Raw genomic sequence first — 26,308 nt, 5'->3', positions numbered from 1 at the left:
AAAGTTAAACATATTTGTAAATTACTTCTATTAAAAAATCTTAATCCTTCCAGTACTTATTAGCTGCTGAATGCTACAGAGGAAATTCCTTTCTTTTTGGAACACTGATGACATCACGAGCACAGTGCTCTCTGCTGACATCTCTGTCCATTTTAGCAACCATGCATAGCAGATATATGCTAAGGGCAGCATGGTGGCTCAGTGGTTAGCACTGCTGCCTTGAAGCTGGGGACTTGGGTTCAAATCCCACTAAGGACAACAATAAATAAAGCGTTATTATTATTATAATAACGTCAGCAGAGAGAACTGTGCTCGTGATGTCATCAGAGAGAATTCCAAAAAGAAAAGAATTTCCTCTTTAGTATTCAGCAGCTAATAAGTACAGGAAGGATTAAGATTTTTTTAATAGAAGTAATTTACAAATATGTTTAACTTTCTGCCACCAGTCGATTTAAAAGAAAAAAGGTTTTCACCGGAGTACCCCTTTAATCTGGGGATTAACCCTTTAAGACCAGGGTCATAAATAGCAAAAGTTCCTGAAACTTTTTGCACAGCAATTTATGGCCGGTGCGTAATGATCTGCAGACTGTATGGAACGCGCACTCTATTGTAGATATGGCGTTCCTATAGTGAACCCTGAAAGTCACTGAACGTTACAGGTAAGGTGACACTATCTGTATGTGGAGCAGATAAGAGATCGGTGGTTCAGCTTCCCGTGTGACATTTCACTCCTCCAGCTACCAGGATTACTTAACCCCTGCAGATAAAGATAGCATGTGATGTAAGGTAGAAGCCTAAGGAACGCAGTGGGGTAAGTGCAACGATAATGCTCCTAAATCAGTCATTCCCAACCAGCGTGCCTCCAGCTGTTGCAAAACTACAACTCCCAGCATGCTTGGACAGCCTCTGGCCTGTATGCTCTACAGGAAGTTGTGTAGTTCTTTCCGGTCTGACCACAGTGCTCTCTGCTGACACCTCTGTCCGTGTCAGGAACTGTCCAGAGCAGGAACAAATCCCCCTAACAAACCTCTCCCGCTCTGGACAGTTCCTGATATTGAAAGAGGTGTCAGCAGAGAGCACTGTGGTCAGATTGGAAAGAACTACACAATTTTCTCTGGAGCATACAGCAGCTAATAAGTACTGGAAGGATTAAGGTTAATATATAGAAGTAATTTACAGATCTATATAACTTTCTGGCATTAGAAGTATCCCTTTAAAGGGGTACTCCGGTGGAAAACAATTTTTTTTTTTTTTAAATCAACTGGTGCCAGAAATTCAAGCAGATTTGTAAATGACTTCTATTAATCTATTAAAAAAATCTTTCTCCTTCCAGTACTTTTTAGCAGCTGTATGCTACAGAGGAAATTCTTTTCAATTTGAATTTCTTTTTTGTCTTGTCCACAGTGCTCTCTGTTGACACGTGATGCCCGTATCAGGAAAAACCTCATGGCAAACCTAGGCTACTCTGGACAGTTCCTGACACGGACAGAGGTGTCAGCAGAGAGCACTGTGGACAAGACAAAAAAGAAATTCAAAAAACAAAGAATTTCCTCTGTTGCCTAAAGCTGCTAATAAGTACTGGAAGGATTAAGATTTTTTAATAGAAGTAATTTACAAATTTGTTTAAAGGGGTACTCCGGCGCTAAGACAGCTTATCCCCTATCCAAAGGATAGGGGATAAGATGCCTGATCGTGGGGGTCCCGCTGGGGACCCCCGGGATCTTGCATGCAGCACACCGTTACAATCAGTCCCCGGAGCGTGTTTGCTCCGGATCTGATTACTGGCGATCACAGGGGTCGGAGCATTGTGACGTCACAGCTCCACCCCCTTTGGATAGGGGATAAGATTTCTTAGCGCCGGAGTACCCCTTTAACTTTCTGGCACCAGTTCATTAAAAAAAAACTAAAGTTTTCCACCGGAGTTCCCCTTTAAGTAATTCCAGCTCATAATTGTAACCTATTTCACATGGCCATATAACGGCCCCATATAATCGCACATACAAAGAAGTGGATGGGGCACAATTTGATGTCGATCAGCAAGTTGCAACCTCTACTTACTGTATTAGAGAGGTATATGTGGTACCTGAAGTTGATGGAGGGCAATAAGGAATTATGGGAATCTGGATTTATACGGCTATATATACCAACATTTGAGGTAACATTTTGTCAGATATATTAGCCCTGTAAGTCTTGGTTCTGCACATGGTATATACTGGAGTGTGTATGTTCAGCTGCGGTGACACAAGGAGTGATCCATACTTAGAACCTGTAAGGAGACGGGATAGCGGCCATTTTGACCTTATTAGGTAGGGGCTCGGGGCCAGGATGTAATGTGACCTAGGTCTGGACAGGTGACAGGGAGCAGAGGGTCCGGGCAGCAGCTGTTCACAGCCCCCAATTCATCATCCTGACACGTCTACTGTAAGTCTATACTATACACGGGGGCTGAAGATATAGGTTTTGCTGTGGGGTACAATGATTAGTTCTGGAAAATTGTATTTCCTGTATATTAATATATATATATATATATATATATATATATATACATACAGTACAGACCAAAAGTTTGGACACCTTCTCATTCAGAGTTTTCTTTATTTTCATGACTATGAAAATTGTAGATTCACATCGAAGGCATCAAAACTATGAATTAACACATGTGGAATTATAGACATAACAAAAAAAGTGTGAAACAACTGAAAATATGTCATATTCTAGGTTCTAGCCACGTTTTGCTTTGATTACTGCTTTGCACACTCTTGGCATTCTCTTGTTGAGCTTCAAGAGGTAGTCACCTGAAATGGTTTTCACTTCACAGGTGTGATGGTGTGGAGGAGGAGGATGTGTGATGGTGTGGGGGAGGAGGTGTGATGGTGGTGGGGGGGGGGCTTTGCTGGTGACACTGTTGGGGATTTATTCAAAATAGAAGGCATACTGACCCAGCATGGCTACCACAGCATCTTGCAGCGGCTGCTATTCCATCCGGTTTGCATTTAGTTGGACCAACAGGACAATGACCCCAAACACCTCCAGGCTGTGTAAGGACTATTTGACCAAGAGAGTGATGGGTGCTGCGCCAGATGACCTGGCCTCCACAGTCACTGGACCTGAACCCAATCGAGATGGTTTGGGGTGAGCTGGACCGCTGAGTGAAGGCAAAAGGGCCAACAAGTGCTAACCATCTCTGGGAACTCCTTCAAGACTGCTGGAGACCATTTCAGGTGACTACCTCTTGAAGATCATCAAGAGAATGTGTGCGCAAAGCAGTAATCAAAGGAACAGGTGGCTAGAACCTAGAATATGACAGATTTTCACACTTTTTTGTTATGTATATAATTCCACATGTGTTAATTCATAGTTTTGATGCCTTCAGTGTGAATCTACAATATTCATAGTCATGAAAATAAAGAAAACTCTGAATGAGAAGGTGTTTCCAAACTTTTGGTCTGTACTATATATAAATAAATATATATATATATATATATATATATATATATAGGCACTATAGAGCATAGCTGGGGATGGCACTACTCACAGCTGAAAGACCGGTACAATATGTAAGTCCACTGAGGGGATATGCGCCAGGACTGTGAAAAAAAATGAGGGTTGCAAAGAGCCTAAGAATACAGTCTGAGGTACATTCAATGAATGAAGAAAGAATAGGCAGCGATGCACTCGCCTCTCAAAATTCACTTCTTTAATTCACATCCATCCGATAGGGCTGGGCAAACATCGGGTAGAGTAGAATGAAAAAACGCTGCGGCGGTGCCCGGCACCGCCGCAGCGTTTTTTCATTCTACTCTGCCCGAAGTTTGCCCAGCCCTATCGGATGGATGTGAATTAAAGAAGTGAATTTTGAGAGGTGAGTGCATCGCTGCCTATTTTTTCTTCATTCATTCATTTTATATATATATATTTAGTCTCACTTTGTATCTCAGATTACAGGGGTGAAAACATAGGTAAACCCTTATAAGTAAATAAATATACCAACACCCCAAATTCATTATGCTCTATGATCTCCTCACATTAATATATATACACACAGACAAAAAACTGGAGTCATTTGAAGGGATATTTACAAAAATAGAAGTACTTTATTGAAATATAGTCTATATTAAAATATAGGAGGATATCCACCCGGGGGGGGGGGGTGAAAAAAGAACAACCATAGCAGCAGGTGAGTAGCAGCATTACAATTATGAAGTAGAGATAATAGTAATGATAAATACTCAACCATACATTACAATAGCAGAGCACAGGATACCGGAGCGACACCACCCAACGCAGCGTTTCGGCAAACCTTTGTTTGAGTTGAGTATTTATCTAATGTGTCCTTTTCATATTACTATTATCTCTACTTCATAATTATAATGCTGCTATTCACCCGCTGCTATGAGACTTGTCTATGTATATGCACTGAGGCACTTTATGTCATATCGGGGTGACACCTGTGGTTCTTTTTTCATCTACGCCCCCCCACGAAATCTATAAAAAAGGGCTTGCGGCCAGGACTGGTAGGGAGACCCCTAGTGGTCGTTTTTTCAAAGTGGAAAATTAAATAGAAAGAAGCATATTTTTTAATAACAGGCAATTGGAATGTTATTCTGCATACATTAATCTATAATATATCAAAAGTTTTTTTTTGATAAAAGGTACCCTTTAAAAAAAATAAAAGAAATGTTTTTTTTTCTACTCTAATTGTGTGTGCTGCTGCCCCTTGTGGATGAATAAGGAATAGTGTATAGTGTACTGTACCATATATATATATATATATATATATATATATATATATATATATATGAAGCTTTCTGTGCACGAGAAGCTTCAGGGAGGGCTGAAGAGATGGGGAGCGGCCTGGGCTGTTGTGACACCACAAATTAGGTTTATTCTTTCCGCTCATTAAATATAGATAGGAGAAGCATCGGCGCCTGGGCGAGTGATCAGAGCAAGACAGGAGCACCGTAAGGTAAAACGTAAGTTGTATACAGCAACATATTCACAATTCACACCCTACTCTAATGCACAGCAGCGTTGCTAAATGCTATAGGAATATATGCTATGGGATATGCTAAATGCTATGCTAAATGCTATAGGAATATATGCTATAGGATATGCTAAATGCTATGCTAAATGCTATAGGAATATATGCTATAGGATATGCTAAATGCTATAGGATATAATATTAGATTGGGAGGGTTTGTTATTGGGATATGTTCACTATATGGCATCCATACATCCAAAGGGCACGAATGCCATTATATTGAGCAGGGGTTGTACACGATGTATGCCATTATGTACAGACAAAGATACCACATTGGTCTATATCAGTGGTCTCCAACCTGCGGACCTCCAGATGTTGCAAAACTACGACTTCCAGCATGCCCGGACAGCAGTTGGCTGTCCGGGCATGCTGGGAGTTGTAGTTTTGCAAACATCTGGAGGTCCGCAGGTTGAAGACCACTGGTCTATATTACTATGAGTGTGATCTGTGCAGTCGGTGGTAAAGGCCTTGGGCCCATATTACCCCCAGTTGGGAAGCCCATAGGATCAGCGTTTATCTCATTCATTCTAACTGAGGGTCTGTAGAATCATCTAGGCCCTTGGGCACGGCCCTACAGGTTGCAGTAACATCTATCAATAGTGGGTCCTGGTGCTCCTTGGGGGGTTCCAGTGTCTGTTATACTACAATCGGGGGCCTGCACAGTTCTTCCCACTTCTCTAAACGTTCAGACGAGCGGATTTACAGCGTATTTTACGCTGCGGATCCGCCGCTAAAGGACCTCTGTATGCTGCCATTATATGTGCCTGCTCGGAGCGGCAATACGCCGCTACGAGCAGACACACTGAAGCGATGTGTGAGTGGCTGCGCATGCGCGGTGTACTCGCACACATCGCGGCCGCTCCCCCTGCTCTATGAGCCAGGCCGAGAGCTGCCACTATGTGCGAGTATACTGCGCATGCGCGCGGCTCGCACATCGTAGTGTGTCTGCTCGTATCGGTGTATTGCCGCTCCGAGCAGGCACATGTAAAGGCAGCATACAGAGGTCCTTCAGCGGCGGATCTGCAGCGAAATAGGCGCCGAAAATCCGCTCGTCTGCACATACCCTAAGGCTATTTTCTTACAGTGGAATGAAAGTTTCCGGGCAAACATTCCGCTGACAGCGGCGCCAGCAGAACATGCCGGCACTAGGACCACTCAGAAATTCGTCATCTCCATAGACAGCAGCGCATTTCCGAATGGATTCCACAGAAAGGAATATTCAGCTCAGAAATTCAGCTGATTTCAATGGGATTCTGCTGTACGGTGCCTTGGCACATGGCATCCACAGAAAGAATAGCCACCATTTCTATTCTTTCTGCAGAGTACACTTGAAAATGTATTGCCATCTATGAAGAGGGTGCATTTCTGGGCAGAATGTCTGCCGGGAATGGCTGCCAAAGAATAGATATGATGACTTTTTTTTTCTGCGGAAAACGGAATCGGGAATCGAAACATCTGCTGCGGATGTTCCACCATGTGCACAGAGCAGCGGAATCCCATTGAAATCAATGGGACTCTTCTGCAGCGGAATTTTCGAGCGGAATATTCCCACGGAATTCCGCTCGGAAATTCCGCCGTGTGAACATAGCCTAACACTATTTTTGTCCTATTTTTCCTTTATTTTGTCCATTTTTATAATACAGGACATGCTGACAATATATAGAATATACTGTATAGCAAGTATCTTGACCCCCTACTCATAAGATACCTATCCAGCTATTTTAGATGTGAAGGGTGTCTCCTCTTGACTATGATCCCCAGCCAAAGGCTGTCCGGGCATGCTGGGAGTTGTAGTTTTGAAACAGCTGGAGGCACACTGGTTGGAAAACACTGAAGTAGACCATCAGATGACTGCTGGTTATAACTAGAACAGTTCTTAGGGCACCTCCAGCTGTTGCAAAACTACAACTCCCAGCATGCCCGGACAGCCTTTGGCTGTCTGGGCATGCTGGGAGTTGTTGTTTTGCAACTGCTGGAGGCACTCTGGTTGGAAAAACACTGAAGTGGACCATCAGATGGCTGCTGCTTATAACTATAATTGTTCTCAGGGTGCATCCAGCTGTTGCAAAACTACGGACATGCTGGGAGTTCTGGTTTTGCAACAGCTGGAGGGACACTGAAATAGACTGACAGATAACTGCTGATTTTAACTAGAATGGTTCTTGGGGTATATACTGTTGCAAAACTACAACTCCCAGCATGCCCAGACAGTCTTTATATATCAGTCCATGCTGTCTGCCAAAGCTCCTCCCATAAGACAGTGTGATATCGGGTACGTGGGTGGGAGTTGTAGTTTTGCAACAGCTGGAGACCCTCTGGTTGGAAAAAAGCTGAAGTAAACCATCAGATGGCTGCTACTTATAACTGTAATGGTTCTCAGGGTGCCTCCAGCTGTTGCAAAACTACAACTTCCAGCATGCCCGGACAGCCAACGGCTGTCCGGGCATGCTGGGAGTTGTGGTTTTGCAACAGCTGGAGGGACACTGATTTGGAAACACTGAAATAGACTGTCAGATGACTGCTGGTTATAACTAGAACAGTTCTCAGGGTACCTCCAACTGTTGATAAACTACAACTCCCAGCATGCCCAGACAGCCGTTGGCTGTCTGGGCATGCTGGGAGTTGTAGTTTTGCAACAGCTGGAGGCCCTCTGGTTGGAAAAATGCTGAAGTGGACCATCAGATGGCTGCTGCTTATAACTATAATGGTTCTCAGGGTGCCTCCAGCTGTTGCAAAACTACAACTCCCAGCATGCCCGGACAGCCGTTGGCTGGAGGGACACTGATTTGCAAACAGCGAAATAGACTGCCAGATAACTGCTGCTTTTAACTAGAATGGTTCTTGGGGTACCTCCAACTGTTGAAAAACTACAACTCCCAGCATGCCCAGACAGTCTTTGTTTCCATAAATATATAGATATATGAGTCCATGGCGTCTGCTAAAGCTCCTCCCGTATGACGGTGTGATATCAGGTACGTGGGTAGTAGAATGCTCCTCGGGTGAAGGACGCCTGCAGGTGAAGAGTCCGCAGCTTTCAGTCTGGCTGCACAATAGTTAACTCCGCCGACTCCATCACATCCTGCGTCATTCTGCTTCTTGCTCTCAGCCTCCGCTCCTCTGCAGATCATGTACCATCGAAGGCTGAGATGCTGATCTGTGCCATCTTACCACCCGGGCACCACTTACCTGTCGGCTGAGAGGACTACTTCTGCGGCGTGACATTGAGGAAGGTCGTTGGGGTCTTCTATGTAAGCCTGGGGGTCTATACGTATGCCTATATGCAACTAGTTAGCATTGTGTAGCTGTTATATTGCTTTATGACTTTGCATTGTATTATGTAGTCTAGTATGGCACAGATAGGCCTATTAGAGAGTGGATTTGGTGCCTGCGGTGACTGTAAAGGGGGTGCGGGGGGGGGGGAGAGAATTCTGCAAAACACAGAGATGTCATTGTTTAGTGCGGCAGTAAAAGCATCACAATCCTTTACTGGGCGAAGTACAGACAATTATACAGCGTAACACAGCGTATACAGCTACATGCTATGGGGTATGTATAGGATTCCGTATATATGTTTGTGTACATGATGATGTGGGCCTGTATAGTGGACGGTCACCAGCGCCATTTATTCTCAGGATAGGAGGGTCCTATGGGAAAAGCGGTGGGATCTCCCCTCCTGTCTATTAGTCACCACAATCTGCAGGAAAAGCTACAGGCGCCTATAGCATCCGGTGCTTTCTATATAGGATCTGTAGCTTTCTAGTTTGGGGCAAAGCAATGAATAGATTTAGTAGCTGAATCGTATCCCCCTCATAACCCGTCCTCATCTTCATATCTCCTCCTCATATCCTGTCCTCATATTTCTTCCTCATATCCCGTCCTCATATCCCGTCCTTATATCTCATCCTCATATCTTGTCTGCATATCCCATCCTCATATCCCGTCATATCCCGTCCTCATATCCCATCCACATATCTTGTCCTCACATCCCGACCGTCATATCCTGTCACCACATCTTGGTTGGATTATGCGTGTTCATACCATCCATTGATAAGAGAGGCTAGGGCAAAGACGTAAAGGGGTACTTCAGAGGGGGAACATTTTTTTTTCAAATCAACTAGTTGCAGAAAGTTATACAGATTTGTAAATTACTTTTAGCTGCTATCAGCTGCTGTATGCTCCAGAGGAAGTTGTGTAGTTCTTTCTAGTCTGACCACAGTGCTCTCTGCTGACACCTCTGAACTGTCCAGAGTATGAGCAAATCCCCATAGCAAACCTCTCCTGCTCTGGACAGTTCCTAACATGGACAGATGTGTCAGCAGAGAGCACTGTGGTCAGACCGGAAAGAACTACACAACTTCCTCTGGAGCATACAGCAGCTGATAAGTACTGGAAGGGTTAAGATTTTTGTATAGAAGTAATTTACAAATCTATTTATTTTTTTTGCCTCCGGAGTACCCCTTTAATTTCCCCATAGAAGTAAGAAGGAAGGCACGTGGAGACATTGTCCTCTCTGGAGACATCCTGCCTGTAGCCCTGAGGAGGAAATACTTTCTTCCCCCGACAGGTAACATGGAGTCTGTACCAGCCACACAGGAGCCTGGACAGGTCAGCGCTGCTCCTAGACCGCACATTGATCACTACAATTGTCTGTGCAATTTCAACCTGATGGGCAGTGAACTTTCTAAGTTGACTTACATGAATATTAACCAATATAGTGCTGGTCACCCAGCTGTCCACACACCCTGAATGGCATACAATGGCTGAGCTTTTCTATAGCTGTCCTCTTGCATCACTGTCCCCCAACCTGTGGCTCTCTTGCTGTTGCAGAACCACAACTACCATCATGCCATGACAGCCCAACCAGGGTGCCTCCAGCTGTGGCAAAACTACAATTCCCAGCATGCCTGGACAACCTTTGGCCGTCCGGGCATTCTGGGAGTTGTAGTTTTGTCATAGCTGGAGGCACCCTGGTTGCAAAACACTGAATTAGAGAGCCACAGGTTAAGGAACCTTGTCTTATATAGTGGCCGAAGGCTGTGGGGGCATGATGAGAGTTGTAGTTTTGCAGTTGTTGGAGAGGGCCCCAAGTTTGGGAACACTTTTCAGTAAATGTACTTGGGGGTATTCAAGATAGATATGAGAGATAGATAGATAGATAGATAGATATGAGATAGATAGATAGATATGAGATATAGATAGATATGAGATATAGATAGATATGAGATATAGATAGATATGAGATATAGATAGATATGAGATATAGATAGATATGAGATATAGATAGATATGAGATATAGATAGATATGAGATATAGATAGATATGAGATATAGATAGATAGATATGAGATAGATATGAGAGAGATAGATAGATAGATATGAGGTAGATATATAGATATGAGATAGATATGAGATAGATAGATATGAGATAGATAGATATGAGATAGATAGATATGAGATAGATAGATATGAGATAGATAGATATGAGATAGATAGATATGAGATAGATAGATATGAGATAGATAGATAGATAGGAGATAGATAGATAGGAGATAGATAGATAGATATGAGATGTATAGATAGATAGATATGAGATGTATAGATAGATAGATAGATATATAGATAGATAGATATGAGATAGATAGATAGATATGAGATGTATAGATATTTGTATATCTACATACAATTAGTCGAGTAGTTAGCAGTAGCCGTATTAGTCCAGTGATGCAAAATGCGAAATCATCGGTAGTTCCAGTATCTTGTAATAACCTTTTTTATTGGACTAACAAGATTTTGTAGAGAAGCTTTCGGGATTCCTCCCTTTATCAATTCATAAGCAAATGTATATCCCAAAGCATTGTTGCATCCAGATTATCCAGTCTAATGGCCACATGCGGAATGATAATATTGTATTAATAACGTTTATTTCCCTTTTCTCTTACAGATAGAGGTCACCGAGAGCCCCGATCCTACAAAAATGGCAGGTAAGAGCGTCACTACCACCCCTGCTCCACTTTTCTGACTATCTGTCTGCGCCATTGTCAGCCTTTGGCTTCCTCCTATTGACAGTGACGCCGCTTTATGTTCTCCAATCAGTATAAGTGGGAAGAGGAGGAGCATAGTAAATGAAGGTGAAATTCTATGGAATTGGCAGATTTTTTTTTTTTTGTCTTTTTTGACCGAACTTCTAGCATAAATAGCATCTGAAGTCTGCGCCTGTATTACCAGGGATGCTGTTCATTTCAATGATCACAATGTTGTAATGCTTCGTTCCTCCTGCGGGGGCACTGCAAGGGAAACCAACTCTCAACTTTACAATTACTGCTGTTCTGCTCCTTGTAAATTCGTTTTAATAGAAATGCCCTTTAAGAGGAATTGGCGTAGAGAATCTGATATTTCCTCATGCACCACACAGAGGTCTCCCGGCCTGAACGCAATACTTTGAAGCCAGTTAAATGTTAGTGACACCCCCCCCCCCCCCCCTCCGCCTGACCCCTATTTATAGCTGCGTAAGTACATGTTTCAGCAACATGTGTTATTCCAAATACTGAGCTAACAGCGCGGCCTATGTGCTACTGAGAACACAGATTGCATCTACATATGTCTTATTAGTGGGGCCCCCTACTGGTCACGGGAACAGGGGTCCCGTGTCCCCCATTTGAATGGAGTGGTGGTTGGGCATGAGAACTGCCGCTCCAATCTGCCATACATTATTCCTTTAACTAAGTGTTTCCCAACCAGGGTGCCTCCAGCTGTTGCAAAACTACAACTCCTAGCATGCCCGGACAGCCGAAGGCTGTCCGGGCATGCTGGGAGTTGTAGTTTTGCAACAGCTGGCATCGCCCTGGTTGGGAAACACTGCCCTGGGGGACACCAGACTCCATTTGTCATGATCCATTCCTGAGGATAGGTGATCACCTAGGGTCTGTTCGCACCGTCAGATTATCTGCGCAATTTCTGCAGCGTATTTGCTGCAGAACATCTGCGGCGGATTTTACTACCAGTGACTTCAGCAGGTCAGCAGATTGGCAGATTGGCAGATTTTCCTTCAATGGCAGCGAAATCTGCAGCGGATTTTCCTCAGGTAATCCGCCTGTGTGAACGGACCCTTTAGGGTAGGGTCACCCGTAGCGTATACGCAGCATATTTGACGCTGCGTATTTGACGCTGCGTATTTCCCTGCTAGCAAAGTCTATGGGAGTAATATATAAACACCCATAGATTTTGCTAGCACTGAAATACGCAATGTCAAATACGCTGTGTATGAGCTACCTGTGACCCTACCCTTAGGGTAGGGTTACACGTTCCGTATTTTGCTGCATATTTTCTGCAGCTGATTTTGCCACCCAGTTTTGGGTAGGAAATAGGCAGCAGCAAATACGCAGCAAAATACGGCACGTGTGACCCTTCCCTTAAAGGGATATTCCAGAGGATAAATTTAAAGCCCATGGTAGTAAAATCCGCTGATGATTTTCTGCAGAAAATACGATGCGGTAAAAATCCGCAGAGAATCCGCCCTTAGGGTACGTTCACACGCGCAGATTTTTTTAGCGGGTTTTCTGCTTCGTATTTGAAAGATGGCGGGCTCGTCTCGGCTGTCCGCAGCAGATTTTCCGCGGCAGAAAATCCGCCACAGTCCTTACTGACTTCAATGGGGCTTGTGGGGGATTTTCCGCAGTGTACATCGGCTGCGGACATCCGAGAAGAGCCCGCCCACTTTCAAAACCCGCCAAAAAAATCTGCGCGTGTGAACGTACCCTAAGGGATTTTGCTGCGCGTTTTGTGCAGCTGATTTTCTGCTTTTTATTTTCTGTCGCTAAGTTTATCATTGACTAAAAACAAGCAATAATCATTGATAGGGGCAGTAGTCACATGACTTCCGGCAGGATCACTGCTTGCTGTCACTGTTTACAGTTGACATTGGTAACTGTCTTCAGGCTTGCATGAGACGTGTCTCCAGGACAACAGGCAGGCTGCCACTGACCACAAGGCCCGGCCTCAGGGAGGAGGAGGACAGTGGTTGCCAGAACAGCAAAGAACTAACATTAAGCTTCCCTCCTACTTTACTGACTCCAAAAAACGTCTGAGGTTCTGCTACAATAGAGCCGGGGTACTAGGGTGCAAGGATATCCCAGGCTACGGTAGGCGCAGTCCGAGCGCAAAATGGGGGCAGGCTGCAGTCGCCGTCGGCGGTCCAAGACTTCACCGGAGACAGGTAACAAAACAGGGTTCAGTCAGATCCGTATCTTCCGTATTGTAGACGCTTATGAATCCCAAGTCGGCCATATTTGTTATCCTGTCATTAGGAGATAGGGGTGTGCGACGCTTATCTCTGGATCAGTCCCTACGACCCATCTGTCCCCTTTACTTTTAGATTTTGGCCGGACCATATCAAACACCAACGCCAGGCCTGGTCAGTTGTCTTCAAACTGTGGGCCTCTCCAGCTGTTGCAAAACTACAACTCCCAGCATGCCCAGACAGCCGTTGGCTGTCTGGGCATGCTGGGAGTTGTAGTTTTGCAACAGCTGGAGGTCCACAGTTTGGAGATCTATGATTTAGGGTAAAATGCAGATCCGACCAGTGGGGATATTTGGACTATACGTAATTCACTTTAGTAGGAATTAGAGACGAGCGAACTTACAGTAAATTCGATTCGTCACGAACTTCTCGGCTCGGCAGTTGATGACTTTTCCTGCATAAATGAGTTCAGCTTACAGGTGCTCCGGTGGGCTGGAAAAGATGGATACAGTCCTAGGAGACTCTTTCCTAGGACTGTATCCACCTTTTCCAGCCCACCGGAGCACCGGAAAGCTGAACTAATTTACGCAGGAAAAGTCATCAACTGCCGAGCCGAGAAGTTCGTGACGAATCGAATTTACTGTAAGTTCGCTCATCTCTAGTAGGAATGATTTGTCTATTGAAGTTAAAGGAGTACTCCGGGATATCAAAACTTATCCCCTTTCCTAAGGATTTCCTAAGGCTAGGATTCCACTTGTTTTTTTTTTCCATGCGTTTTTTTTCACAGAAAAAAAAACACCAGAAAAACCGCCAGTGCCACTTCCTGCATGTGACGTTTTTTCTGGCATTTTTTCTGGAGTTTTTGTATTTGAGTGGAAATTGCATTTTTGGCCCCTTTGGCATTTTGTTCAAAATTTCTTGGGTACCAAAAAAAAATAAATAAATAAATAAAAAAGGATGCAGTAGGGATGGGAAAAAATTTATTTAACGAAATTTACATTTTTTTATAACAAACTTTTTATAAATTTTTAATAAAGTGTAGTAGTAGTAGTACCTGTACTAATAGACATATCACCCGGGTGTCACTCCTGACACCTGATGTGATCGTCCATAATATAGCAGAGATGTGGAGCGGCTCTATACAGCGCTCGCATCTCTGCCAGTGAGGTGAATAGAAATTCACCTCACTCATTCATATTTTCCGCCCAGAGTGGTGATTGGCGGGATGGTTGCAGCCAATCACCGCTCTCAGCGGGAAATATGAAGGAGTGATGTTCTTATTCATATCACTGGCCGGAGTATAGTGCAGAGATGCGGAGCACAGGAGAAAGCCGCTCTGCATCTCTGCAATAGATAGGACGATCGCAGCAGGTGTCAGGAGGGACACTTACTGTGATCTGCCCTTAACTGCAGGTACTACTACTCCCAACATGGAGCACACTCTGCTCCATGCTGGGAGCTGTAGTACCTGCATTAATAGACAGATCGCAGCAAGTGTAACTTCTGACACCTGTTGCGATCTGTCTATTAATGCAGGTACTGCAGCTCCCAGCATTGAGCAGAGTGTGCTCCATGTTGGGAGTAGTAGTTCCTGCAGTTAAGGACAGATCACAGCGGGTGTCACTCCTGACACCCGTTGCGATCCTCCTGTATAATATATAGATGCGGGCGGCCGCCCTTCTATGGTCCCCTGCACTGACGTATATATACACATATTCATATTTCCCACAGAGAGTTGTGATTGGCTGGAACCATCTGGCCAATCACAGCTCTCTGTGGGAAATATGAATAGGTGTATATATACGGCAGTGCAGGGGACCATAGAAGAGCGGCGGACGCATCTATACATTATACAGGAGGATCACAACGGACCTGGGGAGATCTGTCAATTAGTACAGGTACTACTACTCCCATCATGGAACAGTGTGTTCCATGCTGGAAGTAGTAGTGCAACCTAAAAAATTAAAATAACAAAGAATAAAAAGTGAAACACACATTACATTTTTATTATTGTCGGCTACATTTTTAGTGCCCTGCCCGCACACATAAATTGATCTCTGTTTAAAAAACGCCATGTGGCAGAATTGGCGTTTTTCTTGGCGTTCCCCCCCCCCCCCCCCCTCCAAAAAAAAAAACAAGTGGGGGATAATTGTCCGATCGCAGGGGGTCCCAGTAGTCAGACCCCCCGCGATCTGACACTTTTTCCCTACCTTTAGGATAGCGGATACGTTTTTATATCCCGGTGTCCATCACCCATAGACTAACATGGGCTCCGTTTAACGAATACATTGTAAGTTTCTGTTTAACGGATATGTCTCCTGATCATCACCCATAGGCAGTGGTGTAATAAGGTTTTCTGCTGCCCTAGACAGGGAAGGGGGGGGGGGGGCATTGGGGTAATGGGCTAGCCTTGGGATGGGGGGAAGCAGGGGCGTAACCATAAAGGGTGCAAAGTGGCAGTTGCAACAGGACCCTGGTGCCTAAGGGCACATCTGCCCCATAAAAGACCAGTATTATAAATGGCACATGATATACATAGGGCCCAAAAGCTACATGTTACACCTCTGGGGGGTGGGGGGGGGGCAGGGTATGATTATCCACTTTACCATAATGATGTTCAAACAGGACCAGGACCTTCTCTGCCGGCTTCTTCTCCTGCCCTGGATCGGCCACAGTCTCCTCTCTCACCTCCTGAAGACAGATGCAGCTCAGAAGGAATTTCTGCCGCCCCTTCTTAAATTGCCGCCCTAGGCGTGAGCCATGTTGGCCTATTGCTAAAAACGCCACTGCACATAGTTTAATATGGATCACCATAGCCCCAACCTTGCACTGTATGAGCCCAGCCTATTAAAGGGGTACTCCTGTGGAAACCTTTTTTTTTTTTTTTTTTTTTTTTTTTTTTTTTTTTTTTAATCAACTGATGCCAGAAAAGTTAAACAGATTTGTAAATGACTTCTATTAAAAAATCTTAATCTTTCCAGTACTTATTAGCTGCTGAATACTACAGAGGAAATTCTTTTCTTTTTGGAATTCAGAGCTCTCTGCTGACATCACAAGCACAGTGCTCTCTGCTGACACCTCTGTCCGTTTTAAGAATTGTCCAGAGCAGGAGAAAATCCCCATAGAAAACATATGCTGCTCTGGACAGTTCCTAAAATGGACAGAGATGTCAGCAGAGAGCACTGTGCTGGTGATGTCAGCAGAGAGCTCTGTGTTCCAAAAAGAAAAGAATTTCCTCTGTAGTATTCAGCAGCTAATAAGTACTGGAAGGATTAAGATTTTTTAATAGAAGTAATTTACAAATCTGTGTAACTTTCTGGCACCAGTTGATTTATAAGAAAAAAGTTTTCCACCGGAGTACCCCTTTAAGACCAGAATTGTGATTATTATACAATTAATCTATTATCTTTCTCTCTCTCTTCAGAGAAATTAAAGAACAGTAAGATCATCTTCGTGGTCGGTGAGTATCAGGTGTATAGGTCATGTCTGTGTTATACAGAACTTTCTGTCAGGTACTGAGAGGTTTTTACAAGTTTTTATTGTCGGTGACTTTAGGAGGTCCAGGTTCCGGCAAGGGGACCCAGTGTGAGAGGATCGTCCAAAAATATGGCTACACCCATCTGTCCACTGGAGACCTACTGAGGGCTGAAGTGTCCTCAGGAACAGAGAGAGGGAAGACCCTGTCCGCCATCATGGAGAGGGGAGAGCTTGTGCCTTTGGTGAGTCCAAAATCCACATAGACCCACATGACCCCACACAATGCAACACAAGGGTTTGTCTGGATTTACAATATATTTCAGTATTTTTAGCTTAAACCTGAAGAGGACCCGACACAGAGAAACTCCTGGTTTGTGTGAACCCAATTTTAATCTATCCTCTGTCAATAGAATAGGGGATAGCTAGGTGATCTGTGGTCTAGAGTTCAACCGCTGGGACCCCTGCGGATCACCAGAAAGGAGGTGAAATATCACTAGGCACAGAGAAGTATGCAGGTGGCACCACTGCTAGTACATACACCTTGGCGACAAATTATATTGGAAGGAACGCTGGATGGGGGTGCGCAATGGGAACAAAGTGATAGCTTAAAGGGGTACTCCGCCCCTAGACATCTTATCCCATATCCAAAGGATAGGGGATAAGATGTCTGATCATGTTCGTTTTGCCTAAATCTTACCTTTACTAGTTGTCAGGGTCTTCTCCTCCATTAGGTGGCGCTGTATCCTCATTTTTCTATATACACAGAGCTCTACTCATCGGCGTCTTGTGTTTACCTTCTACGCGACGAGCTCCCGGTCTGGGTCACGCATTAGCCGGCGAATGTTTTGTTGCCCCCTGCAGTCATGACCCCGAACACCTTAATAGACGCTAAACCTTAATGAAGGAAATTATTCCGAGGAACTAGAGGAAATTGGAGACGTTATAAACAACACGGTAGTATGTGACCCAGAGCAGGTCCGTGCTGCCGAGAGGGGATTCGATGTCCTGTTTACGCTTTCGATAGCATTATTACAGTATGTGTATTTTACTCATTATTCTGGTAGTAGATCATGTAGTCAAGTGTCTCTTCCTTCCCCAGGACACAGTGCTGGACATGTTGAGAGACGCCATGATCGCCAAGGCTGACGTCTCCAAAGGATTCCTCATAGACGGGTACCCACGCGAGGTCAAGCAGGGGGAAGAGTTTGAGAAGAAGGTGAGGAACGTGATGTCTTACACCATACTTCCCTGTAGACCAGTGTTTCCCAACCAGCTGTTGAAAAACGACAACTCCCAGCATGCCCGGACAGCCGAAATACGCAGCAAAATACGGAATGTGTAACCCTACCCTAAGGGTAGGGTCATAGGTAGCGTATACGCAGAGTATTTCATGCCGCGTGTTTTAGTGCTAGCAAAATCTATGGGTGTTTATTATTACTCCCATAGACTTCGCTAGCACGGAAATATGCAGCATCAAATACGCAGCGCCAAATATGCTGCGTATACGCTACGTGTGACCCTACCCTAAAGGGTCCGTTCACACAGATGGATTACCTGCGGAAAATCTGCAGCAGATTTTGCTGCCATTGGAAGAAAATCTGCCAATCTGCCCCTACTGCGGATTTCCTGCTGACCCATTAAAGTCACTGGTCCGCGGCAAATACGCTGCAGAAATTGCGCAGATAATCCGACTGTGTGAATGAACCCTAAAGGTATATTGTAAGGTGATCACATCACCTATCCTTAGGAATGGATCATGAGAAAGGGAGTCCATTGTCGTCCAGGGCAGTGTTTCCCAACCAGGGTGTCTCCAGCTGTTGAAAAACTACAACTCCCAGCATGCCCGGACAGCCGAAATACGCAGAAAAATACGGAATGTGTAACCCTACCCTAAGGGTAGGGTCATAGGTAGCGTATACACAGAGTATTTCATGCTGCGTATTTCAGTGCTAGCAAAATCTATGGGGGTTTACTATTACTCCCATAGAATTCGCTAGCACAGAAATATGCAGCATCAAATACGCAGCGCCAAATATGCTGCATAAACGCTATGTGTGACCCTACCTTAAAGGATCCGTTCACACAGACGGACTACCTGCAGAAAATCTGCAGCAGATTTTGCTGCCATTGAAGGAAAATTTGCCAATCTGCCTCTACTGCGGATTTTCTGCTGACCCATTGAAGTCACTGGTAGCAAAATCCGCCGCGTGAACCGTGTGAATGGTCTAAAGGTATATTGTAAGGTGATCACCTATCCTTAGGAATGGATCATGAGAAATGGAGTCCAGTGTTTCCCAACCAGGGTGCTGCCAGCTGTTGCAAAACTACAACTCCCAGCATGTTTTCACCATCTGACTATATCTACAGACAATGGGGGAGATTTATCAAAACCCGTGCAGAGGAAAAGTTGACCAGTTGCCCATAGAAACCAATCAGTTCGCATCTTTCATTTTTTTTTTTTTTTTATAAAGGCCTCTAAAAAAAAAAATGAAAGAAGCGATCTGATTGGTTGCTTTTCCTCTGCACAGGTTTTGATCAATCTCCCCCAATGACTTTTGGAATCATAATTCTTCTGCCTTCATGAAATGGGGGAGGCTTGGACCACACCGTCTATTTGGCAGTGAATAGGTGTACTCTGCGCACTCTGAAATCGGGATTTCGGAATCGGAAATTCCGTCATGTGCACAGCGCAGCACAATCCCATTGACATCAATGGGAATCTGCTGCAGCGGAATGTTCAGGCGGAATGCATATATATATATATGGAGTCCAGTGAGTATAGATATATATATATATATATATATATATATATATATGTATATGGAGTCCAGTGAGTATAGATATATATATATATGGAGTCCAGTGAGTATAGATATATATGGAGTCCAGTGAGTATAGATATATATATATATATATATGTATATGGAGTCCAGTGAGTATAGATATATATGGAGTCCAGTGAGTATAGATATATATGGAGTCCAGTGAGTATAGATATATATATATATATATATATATATATATATATATATATGTATATGGAGTCCAGTGAGTATAGATATATATATATGGAGTCCAGTGAGTATAGATATATATGGAGTCCAGTGAGTATAGATATATATGTATATGGAGTCCAGTGAGTATAGAGATATATATATATATATATATATATATATATATATATATGTATATGGAGTCCAGTGAGTATAGATATATATATGGAGTCCAGTGAGTATAGATATATATGGAGTCCAGTGAGTATAGATATATATATATATATATATGGAGTCCAGTGAGTATAGATAAATATGGAGTCCAGTGAGTATAGATATATATATATATATATGGAGTCCAGTGAGTATAGATATATATATATATATATATATGGAGTCCAGTGAGTATAGATATATATATATATATATATATATATATGGAGTCCAGTGAGTATAGATATATATATATATATATATATATATGGAGTCCAGTGAGTATAGATATATATATATATATATGGAGTCCAGTGAGTATAGATATATATATATATATATATATATATATATATATATATATATATGGAGTCCAGTGAGTATAGATATATATATATATATATATATATATATAAATGGAGTCCAGTGAGTATAGATATATATATATATATATATATATATGGAGTCCAGTGAGTATAGAGATATATATATATATATATATATATGGAGTCCAGTGAGTATAGATATATATATATATATGGAGTCCAGTGAGTATAGATATATATATATGGAGTCCAGTGAGTATTGATATATATATATATATATATATATATATATATGGAGTCCAGTGAGTATAGATATATATATATATATATGGAGTCCAGTGAGTATAGATATATATATATATATATGGAGTCCAGTGAGTATAGATATATATATATATGGAGTCCAGTAAGTATAGATATATATATATATATATATGGAGTCCAGTGAGTATAGATATATATACCGTATATATGGAGTCCAGTGAGTATAGATATATATATATATATGGAGTCCAGTGAGTATAGATAGATATATATATATGGAGTCCAGTGAGTATAGATATATATATATATGGAGTCCAGTGAGTATAGATATATATATATATATATATATGGAGTCCAGTGAGTATAGATATATATATATATGGAGTCCAGTGAGTATAGATAGATATATATATATGGAGTCCAGTGAGTATAGATATATATATATATGGAGTCCAGTGAGTATAGATATATATATATATATGGAGTCCAGTGAGTATAGATATATATATATATGGAGTCCAGTGAGTATAGATAGATATATATATATGGAGTCCAGTGAGTATAGATATATATATATATGGAGTCCAGTGAGTATAGATATATATATATATATATGGAGTCCAGTGAGTATAGATATATATATATATATGGAGTCCAGTGAGTATAGATAGATATATATATATGGAGTCCAGTGAGTATAGATATATATATATATATATATCTAGGGTCCTAATGACCTAATAAGAAGGGCTTTCAATTAAAAAGTTGTACTGTCTATTGTTCTACAAATCTATGGGGGAGGTTTATCAAAACCTGTCCAGAAGGAAAGCTGCTAAATTGCCCATAGCAACCAATCAGATCGCTGCTTTCATTTTTCAGAGGCCTTTTCAGAAATGAAAGCAGCGATCTGATTGGTTGCTATGGGCAATTTAGCAGCTTTCCTTCTGGACAGGTTTTGATAAATCTCCCCCTATGTATTTATCTACTCAGCTACCCATGCTTTACAAGATGCTGATGGTCCCCATACCTATTCGTTAGCTCTTGGCTAAAAGAGTTTTACTACATCCCTGATACACATGGACACACGGCTCAGCTGAGTATGCATGTGTTTTCAATCTAGAATGTCCGATCCTTCTTTTCTCTGGACATCATCAGGAAGTCAGGAGGCCCCCATACACAAAATATAGTTGGCTGGATCCTGCTGAAATCATCTGGTTAGGCTGCTCGTTCTCTAAACTGTATGGTGATCTTTAAAGGGGTACTCCACCCCTAGATATCTGGTGCACGGACACCCCAGGCATCCAGTGCACGGAGCGAACTTCGCTCCTTACCAGATGACTGGTGATGTGGGATGGTGGCTCGTGAGCAGTAATATGAGCTCCTCCTCTTCACATGAATAGTCTCATCTTTAGCAGACAAGAAGGAAGGGGGGGGGGGGGGAGAAGGGACGGGAGCTCTGTATTCAGAGAGTGGGATGTGATGTCACAGCTTCAAGTAAGACAGCTCTGGTAATGGAGAGATCTGTGTATTATGGCTAATAACATTAGTATAGTAAGTTGCTATATTACACTTTTTGCCACCATACATTATTTCAGTGTTTCCCAACCAGAGCATGCTGAGAGTTGTAGTTTTGCAACAGCTGGAGGCACACTGGTTAGGAAACACTGCATTAATGTAATCCTAGCAGATATTAATGTAATCCCATTCATAGCAATGATTTTACAGCATTTTACACCATAATCCAGAAGGAATCCCTGATCAATGTAAACAGACATAATCCCATGTATAACCCTTTTCCGTGTGTGTTCTCCTAATCCCAGTGATAATCCCTTCTCTATTATCATTGCAGATCGCTGCCCCCTCACTGTTGCTGTACATCGATGCCGGCTCCGACACAATGGTGAAACGGTTATTGAAACGCGGCGAGACCAGCGGCCGGGCTGACGATAATGAAGAAACTATCAAGAAGAGACTGGAGACTTACTACAAGGCCACAGAACCTGTCATTGCACTGTATGAAGGCAGAGGCATTGTGAGAAAGGTAAGTGGTCCCAGCAAGGCAACAATGGGGTCATAACATGTGGGCCATACAACTGAGCCGTTCCTCCTCATTCCTCTATACATATATGGCATAGGAGAATAGGCAGCGGCTTATCTTCTATGGCAGTGGTCTTCAACCTGCGGACCTCCAGATGTTGCAAAACTACAACTCCCAGCATGCAATGAAATTGCGACATGTGAACATGGCCTCAGGCTTCACTAAGTCTAGACCAGTGTTTCCCAACCAGGGTGCCTCCAGCTGTTGCAAAACTACAACTCCCAGCATGCCCGGACAGCCGTTGGCTGTCCGGGCATGCTGGGAGTTGTAGTTTTGACACATCTGGAGGTCCGCAGGTTGAAGACCACTGTTCTGTGGGATGTTGAAATCTTTTCTATTCAACGTGTCCAATTCTTTCTTCCACTGACATTTGGCAAAGTCTTGTCTAGTCCAGGTTTAGTGATTGTAGAAAATCCCTATGATCACATCCCTACCAATCACACTTTTTACGCCATGGGTAGTTTGACATGGTGCAATAACAATCTTAAAGGGGTACTCCGGTGGAAAACTTTTCTTTTTTTAAATCAACTGGTGCCAGAAAGTTAAACAGATTTGTAAATTACTTCTATTAGAAAATCTTAATCCTTCCAGTACTTATTAGCTGCTGAATACTGCAGAGGAAATGGTTTTCTTTTTGGAACACAGAGCTCTCTGCTGACATCATGAGCACAGTGCTCTCTGCTGACATCTCTGTCCATTTTAGGAACTGTCCAGAGCAGCATGTGTTTTCTATGGGGATTTTCTCCTACTCTGGACAGTTCTTAAAATGGACAGAGATGTCAGCAGAGAGCGCTGTGGTTATGATTAGAGATGAGCGAACGTACAGTAAATTCGATTCGTCGTGAACTTCTCGGCTCGGCAGTTGATGACTTATCCTGTATAAATGAGTTCAGCTTTCAGGTGCTCCCGTGGGCTGGAAAAGGTGGATACAGTCCTAAGAGACTCTTTCCTAGGAATGTATCCACCTTTTCCAGCCCTCCGGAGCACCTGAAAGCTGAACTAATTTATGCAGGATAAGTCATCAACTGCCGAGCCGAGAAGTTCGTGACGAATCGAATTTACTGTAAGTTCGCTCATCTCTAGTCATGATGTCAGCAGAGAGTTCTGTGTTCCAAAAAGAAAAGAATTTTTAATAGAAGTAATTTACAAATCTGTTTAACTTTCTGGCACCAGTTGATAAAAAAAAAAAAAAAAAGTTTTCCACCGGAGTACCCCTTTAAATGGCTTTCCTGCCTTAGCACTTGAATGCACTTAAAGGAGAACTCCAGTTCAGGACAATTTATCCACTATCCCTTAAAGTGTATGATCAAGGGGGGGTACCACTGCTGGGACGCCCCACGATCTGCTGCCCGGTGCCCCAGCTCTCCCAATGCATGGAGCTGTGTCGACTGCCGCACGAAGCAGAGGCCATCACGCCCCCTATATGCATCTCTATGGGAGAGCTGGAGATACACGAGTACAGCACTTTATCTCTCCCATTGAGATGCACTAAAGGGAAAACTGTAGGAGTCTGGCAAGTCACACGCCCACAATCTGCACAGCGTCCAATCCCAGCGCTGAATTAGATTGGTGATACTGAGTGATACATGGGAGCTAAGAAGAATATGGCAGCTGTCTTGCAGCGTCAGCGCCATACGTGTCCATTGGGCCATGTATGGAAGGCAGTAATGTGTTAATTCAGTGAGGATATCATTTTTGGGGGGTTTCACAAGATCACGGCCTCATGCGCAATTATTATTGTCTCAATACAGAGCCTATAGAAATACAGTGCCTCCAGTTTAATACGAACCCATACAGAATCCTTGAGATTAAAAACATACCCCATGGGATGCAATGGGTGTAAGAGAAGTATAGGATCTATAGAACGGTGTTTTCCAATCAGTGTGCCTCCAGCTGTTGCAGAACTACAACTCCCAGCAGCCTTCGGCTGTCCAGGCATGCTGGGTGTTGTTGTTTTGCACATCTGGAGGCACACTAGTTGGGAAACACTGCTCTATAGTCTATATCAGTGATCTCCAGCCTGCAGACCTCCAGATGTTGCAAAACTACAACTCCCAGCATGCCCGGACAGCCGTTGGCTGTCCGGGCATGCTGGGAGTTGTAGTTTTGCAACATCTGGAGGTCCACAGGTTGGAGACCACTGGTCTATATGAAACTCCTAATGACATACAGTTAGAACAACTCTTTGAGAAGACCACCCCTGTCCAGGCATACTGGGAGTTGTAGTTTTGCAACAGCTGGAGGCTCCCTTCTTTGGGAAACACTAGAGTAGACCGCCAGATGACTGCTGCTTATAACTAGTACGGTTCTCAGGGTGCCTCCAGCGGTTGCAAAAGTACAACACCCAGCCTACGGCTGTCCGGGCGTGTTGGGAGTTGTAGTTTTGCAACAGCTGGAGGCACCCTTCTTTGGGAAACACTAAAGTAAACCGCCAGATGACTGTTGCTTATAACTAGTACGGTTCTCAGGGTGCCTCCAGCGGTTGCAAAAGTACAACACCCAGCCTACGGCTGTCCGGGTGTGTTGAAAGTTGTATCTTTGCAACAGCTGGAGGCACCTTTCTTTGGGAAACACTAAAGTAAACCGCCAGATGACTGCTGCTTATAACTAGAACGGTTCTCAGGGTGCCTCCAGTTGTTGCAAAAGTACAACACCCAGCCTACGCCTGTCCGGGTGTGTTGGAAGTTGTATCTTTGCAACAGCTGGAGGCACCTTTCTTTGGGAAACACTAAAGTAGATCATCAGATGACTGCTGCTTATAACTAGAACGGTTCTCAGGGTGCCTCCAGCTGTTGCAAAAGTACAACACCCAGCCTATGGCTGTCCGGACATGCTGGGAGTTGTAGTTTTGCAACAACTGGTCTAAAACCCTAATGAAACCTTTAATGACATACGTGTATAACAGTGGTCTCCAACCTGCGGACCTCCAGATGTTGCAAAACTACAACTCCCAGCATGCCCGGACAGCCGTTGCTGGGAATTGTAGTTTTGCAACATCTGGAGGTCCGCAGGTTGAAGCCCACTGGCATATAGTATGCCATCCTACTCACGTCAATGTCATCAATTCACGTATGGTTTATCTTCTCCGCAGATCAACGCCGAAGGATCAGTAGACGACGTCTTCAAACAAGTCAGCGAATCCCTTGATGCCCTTAAATAAACAGTGAAGCTGAACAAAAAAAAAAAAACACAAAAACAAACAAAAAATTTATGCCTTATTTTTCTCTGTACACAACATTCTTTTGCCTTATTCTGTGACCCCGCCCCCCCCCCCCCCTCCACATCCCCCCCCCAAAAAAAAAAATATATTAATACAGATCTTATTTAAACAGAACAAACTTGGCACGGAGCGTTTGAACATTGGACCAGGTCAGTGTCGCTCCGTCACAGTCTCACACGTCACCAAATCCCGTCCAGAGACTCGAAAGAATTCGTCCTTACTTCCCGTAGGAAGGTGCGCTCCTCGACCCCCGATCCCCTTCTGTCTGTCCTCAGAATGTTGATATCCTCGCTCTCTTCCTGTTTTTCCCGAACAGTAAACGACTTCAAGGAAACATTTCAGGTCCCTTGCCTCGGCTTCTGTTTTTTCGTATTTTATTCGCCCCCCCATCCAGTTTTTTTGTTTTTTGTTGCTCCGGACCAGGGCAGGAGACATTCCTT

At 43.5% G+C, this 26,308-nt stretch overlaps 1 protein-coding gene across 7 annotated transcripts in view; it reads left to right on the top strand.

Annotated features, from left to right (window-relative positions):
- AK1 (adenylate kinase 1) overlaps positions 1–25,844 on the top strand; it is a 71,849-nt gene extending 46,005 nt beyond the window's left edge. For 3 of the 7 annotated variants that reach the window (XM_056540452.1, XM_056540459.1, XM_056540456.1), the window contains 6 exons: positions 10,983–11,022; positions 16,702–16,737; positions 16,833–16,996; positions 17,854–17,970; positions 22,400–22,591; positions 25,740–25,844. In XM_056540452.1, coding sequence (XP_056396427.1) covers positions 10,983–11,022; positions 16,702–16,737; positions 16,833–16,996; positions 17,854–17,970; positions 22,400–22,591; positions 25,740–25,808 — 618 coding nt within the window. In that variant the 3' untranslated portion in view covers positions 25,809–25,844. Of the gene's footprint in view, positions 1–8,079; positions 8,290–8,568; positions 8,588–9,493; positions 9,803–10,982; positions 11,023–12,976; positions 13,254–16,701; positions 16,738–16,832; positions 16,997–17,853; positions 17,971–22,399; positions 22,592–25,739 lie in introns of those variants that run through there. The other 4 variants (XM_056540455.1, XM_056540458.1, XM_056540454.1 and 1 more) reach the window with 4 other exon arrangements.
- The last annotated feature ends 464 nt before the right edge of the window (positions 25,845–26,308 follow it).

This window comes from Hyla sarda, chromosome 9 (assembly GCF_029499605.1).
Source record: "Hyla sarda isolate aHylSar1 chromosome 9, aHylSar1.hap1, whole genome shotgun sequence".
Classification (NCBI taxonomy): Eukaryota; Metazoa; Chordata; class Amphibia; order Anura; family Hylidae; genus Hyla; species Hyla sarda.
The sequence above is the reverse complement of the archived record's forward strand: the minus strand, read 5'-3'. Positions and strand labels throughout refer to the sequence as shown.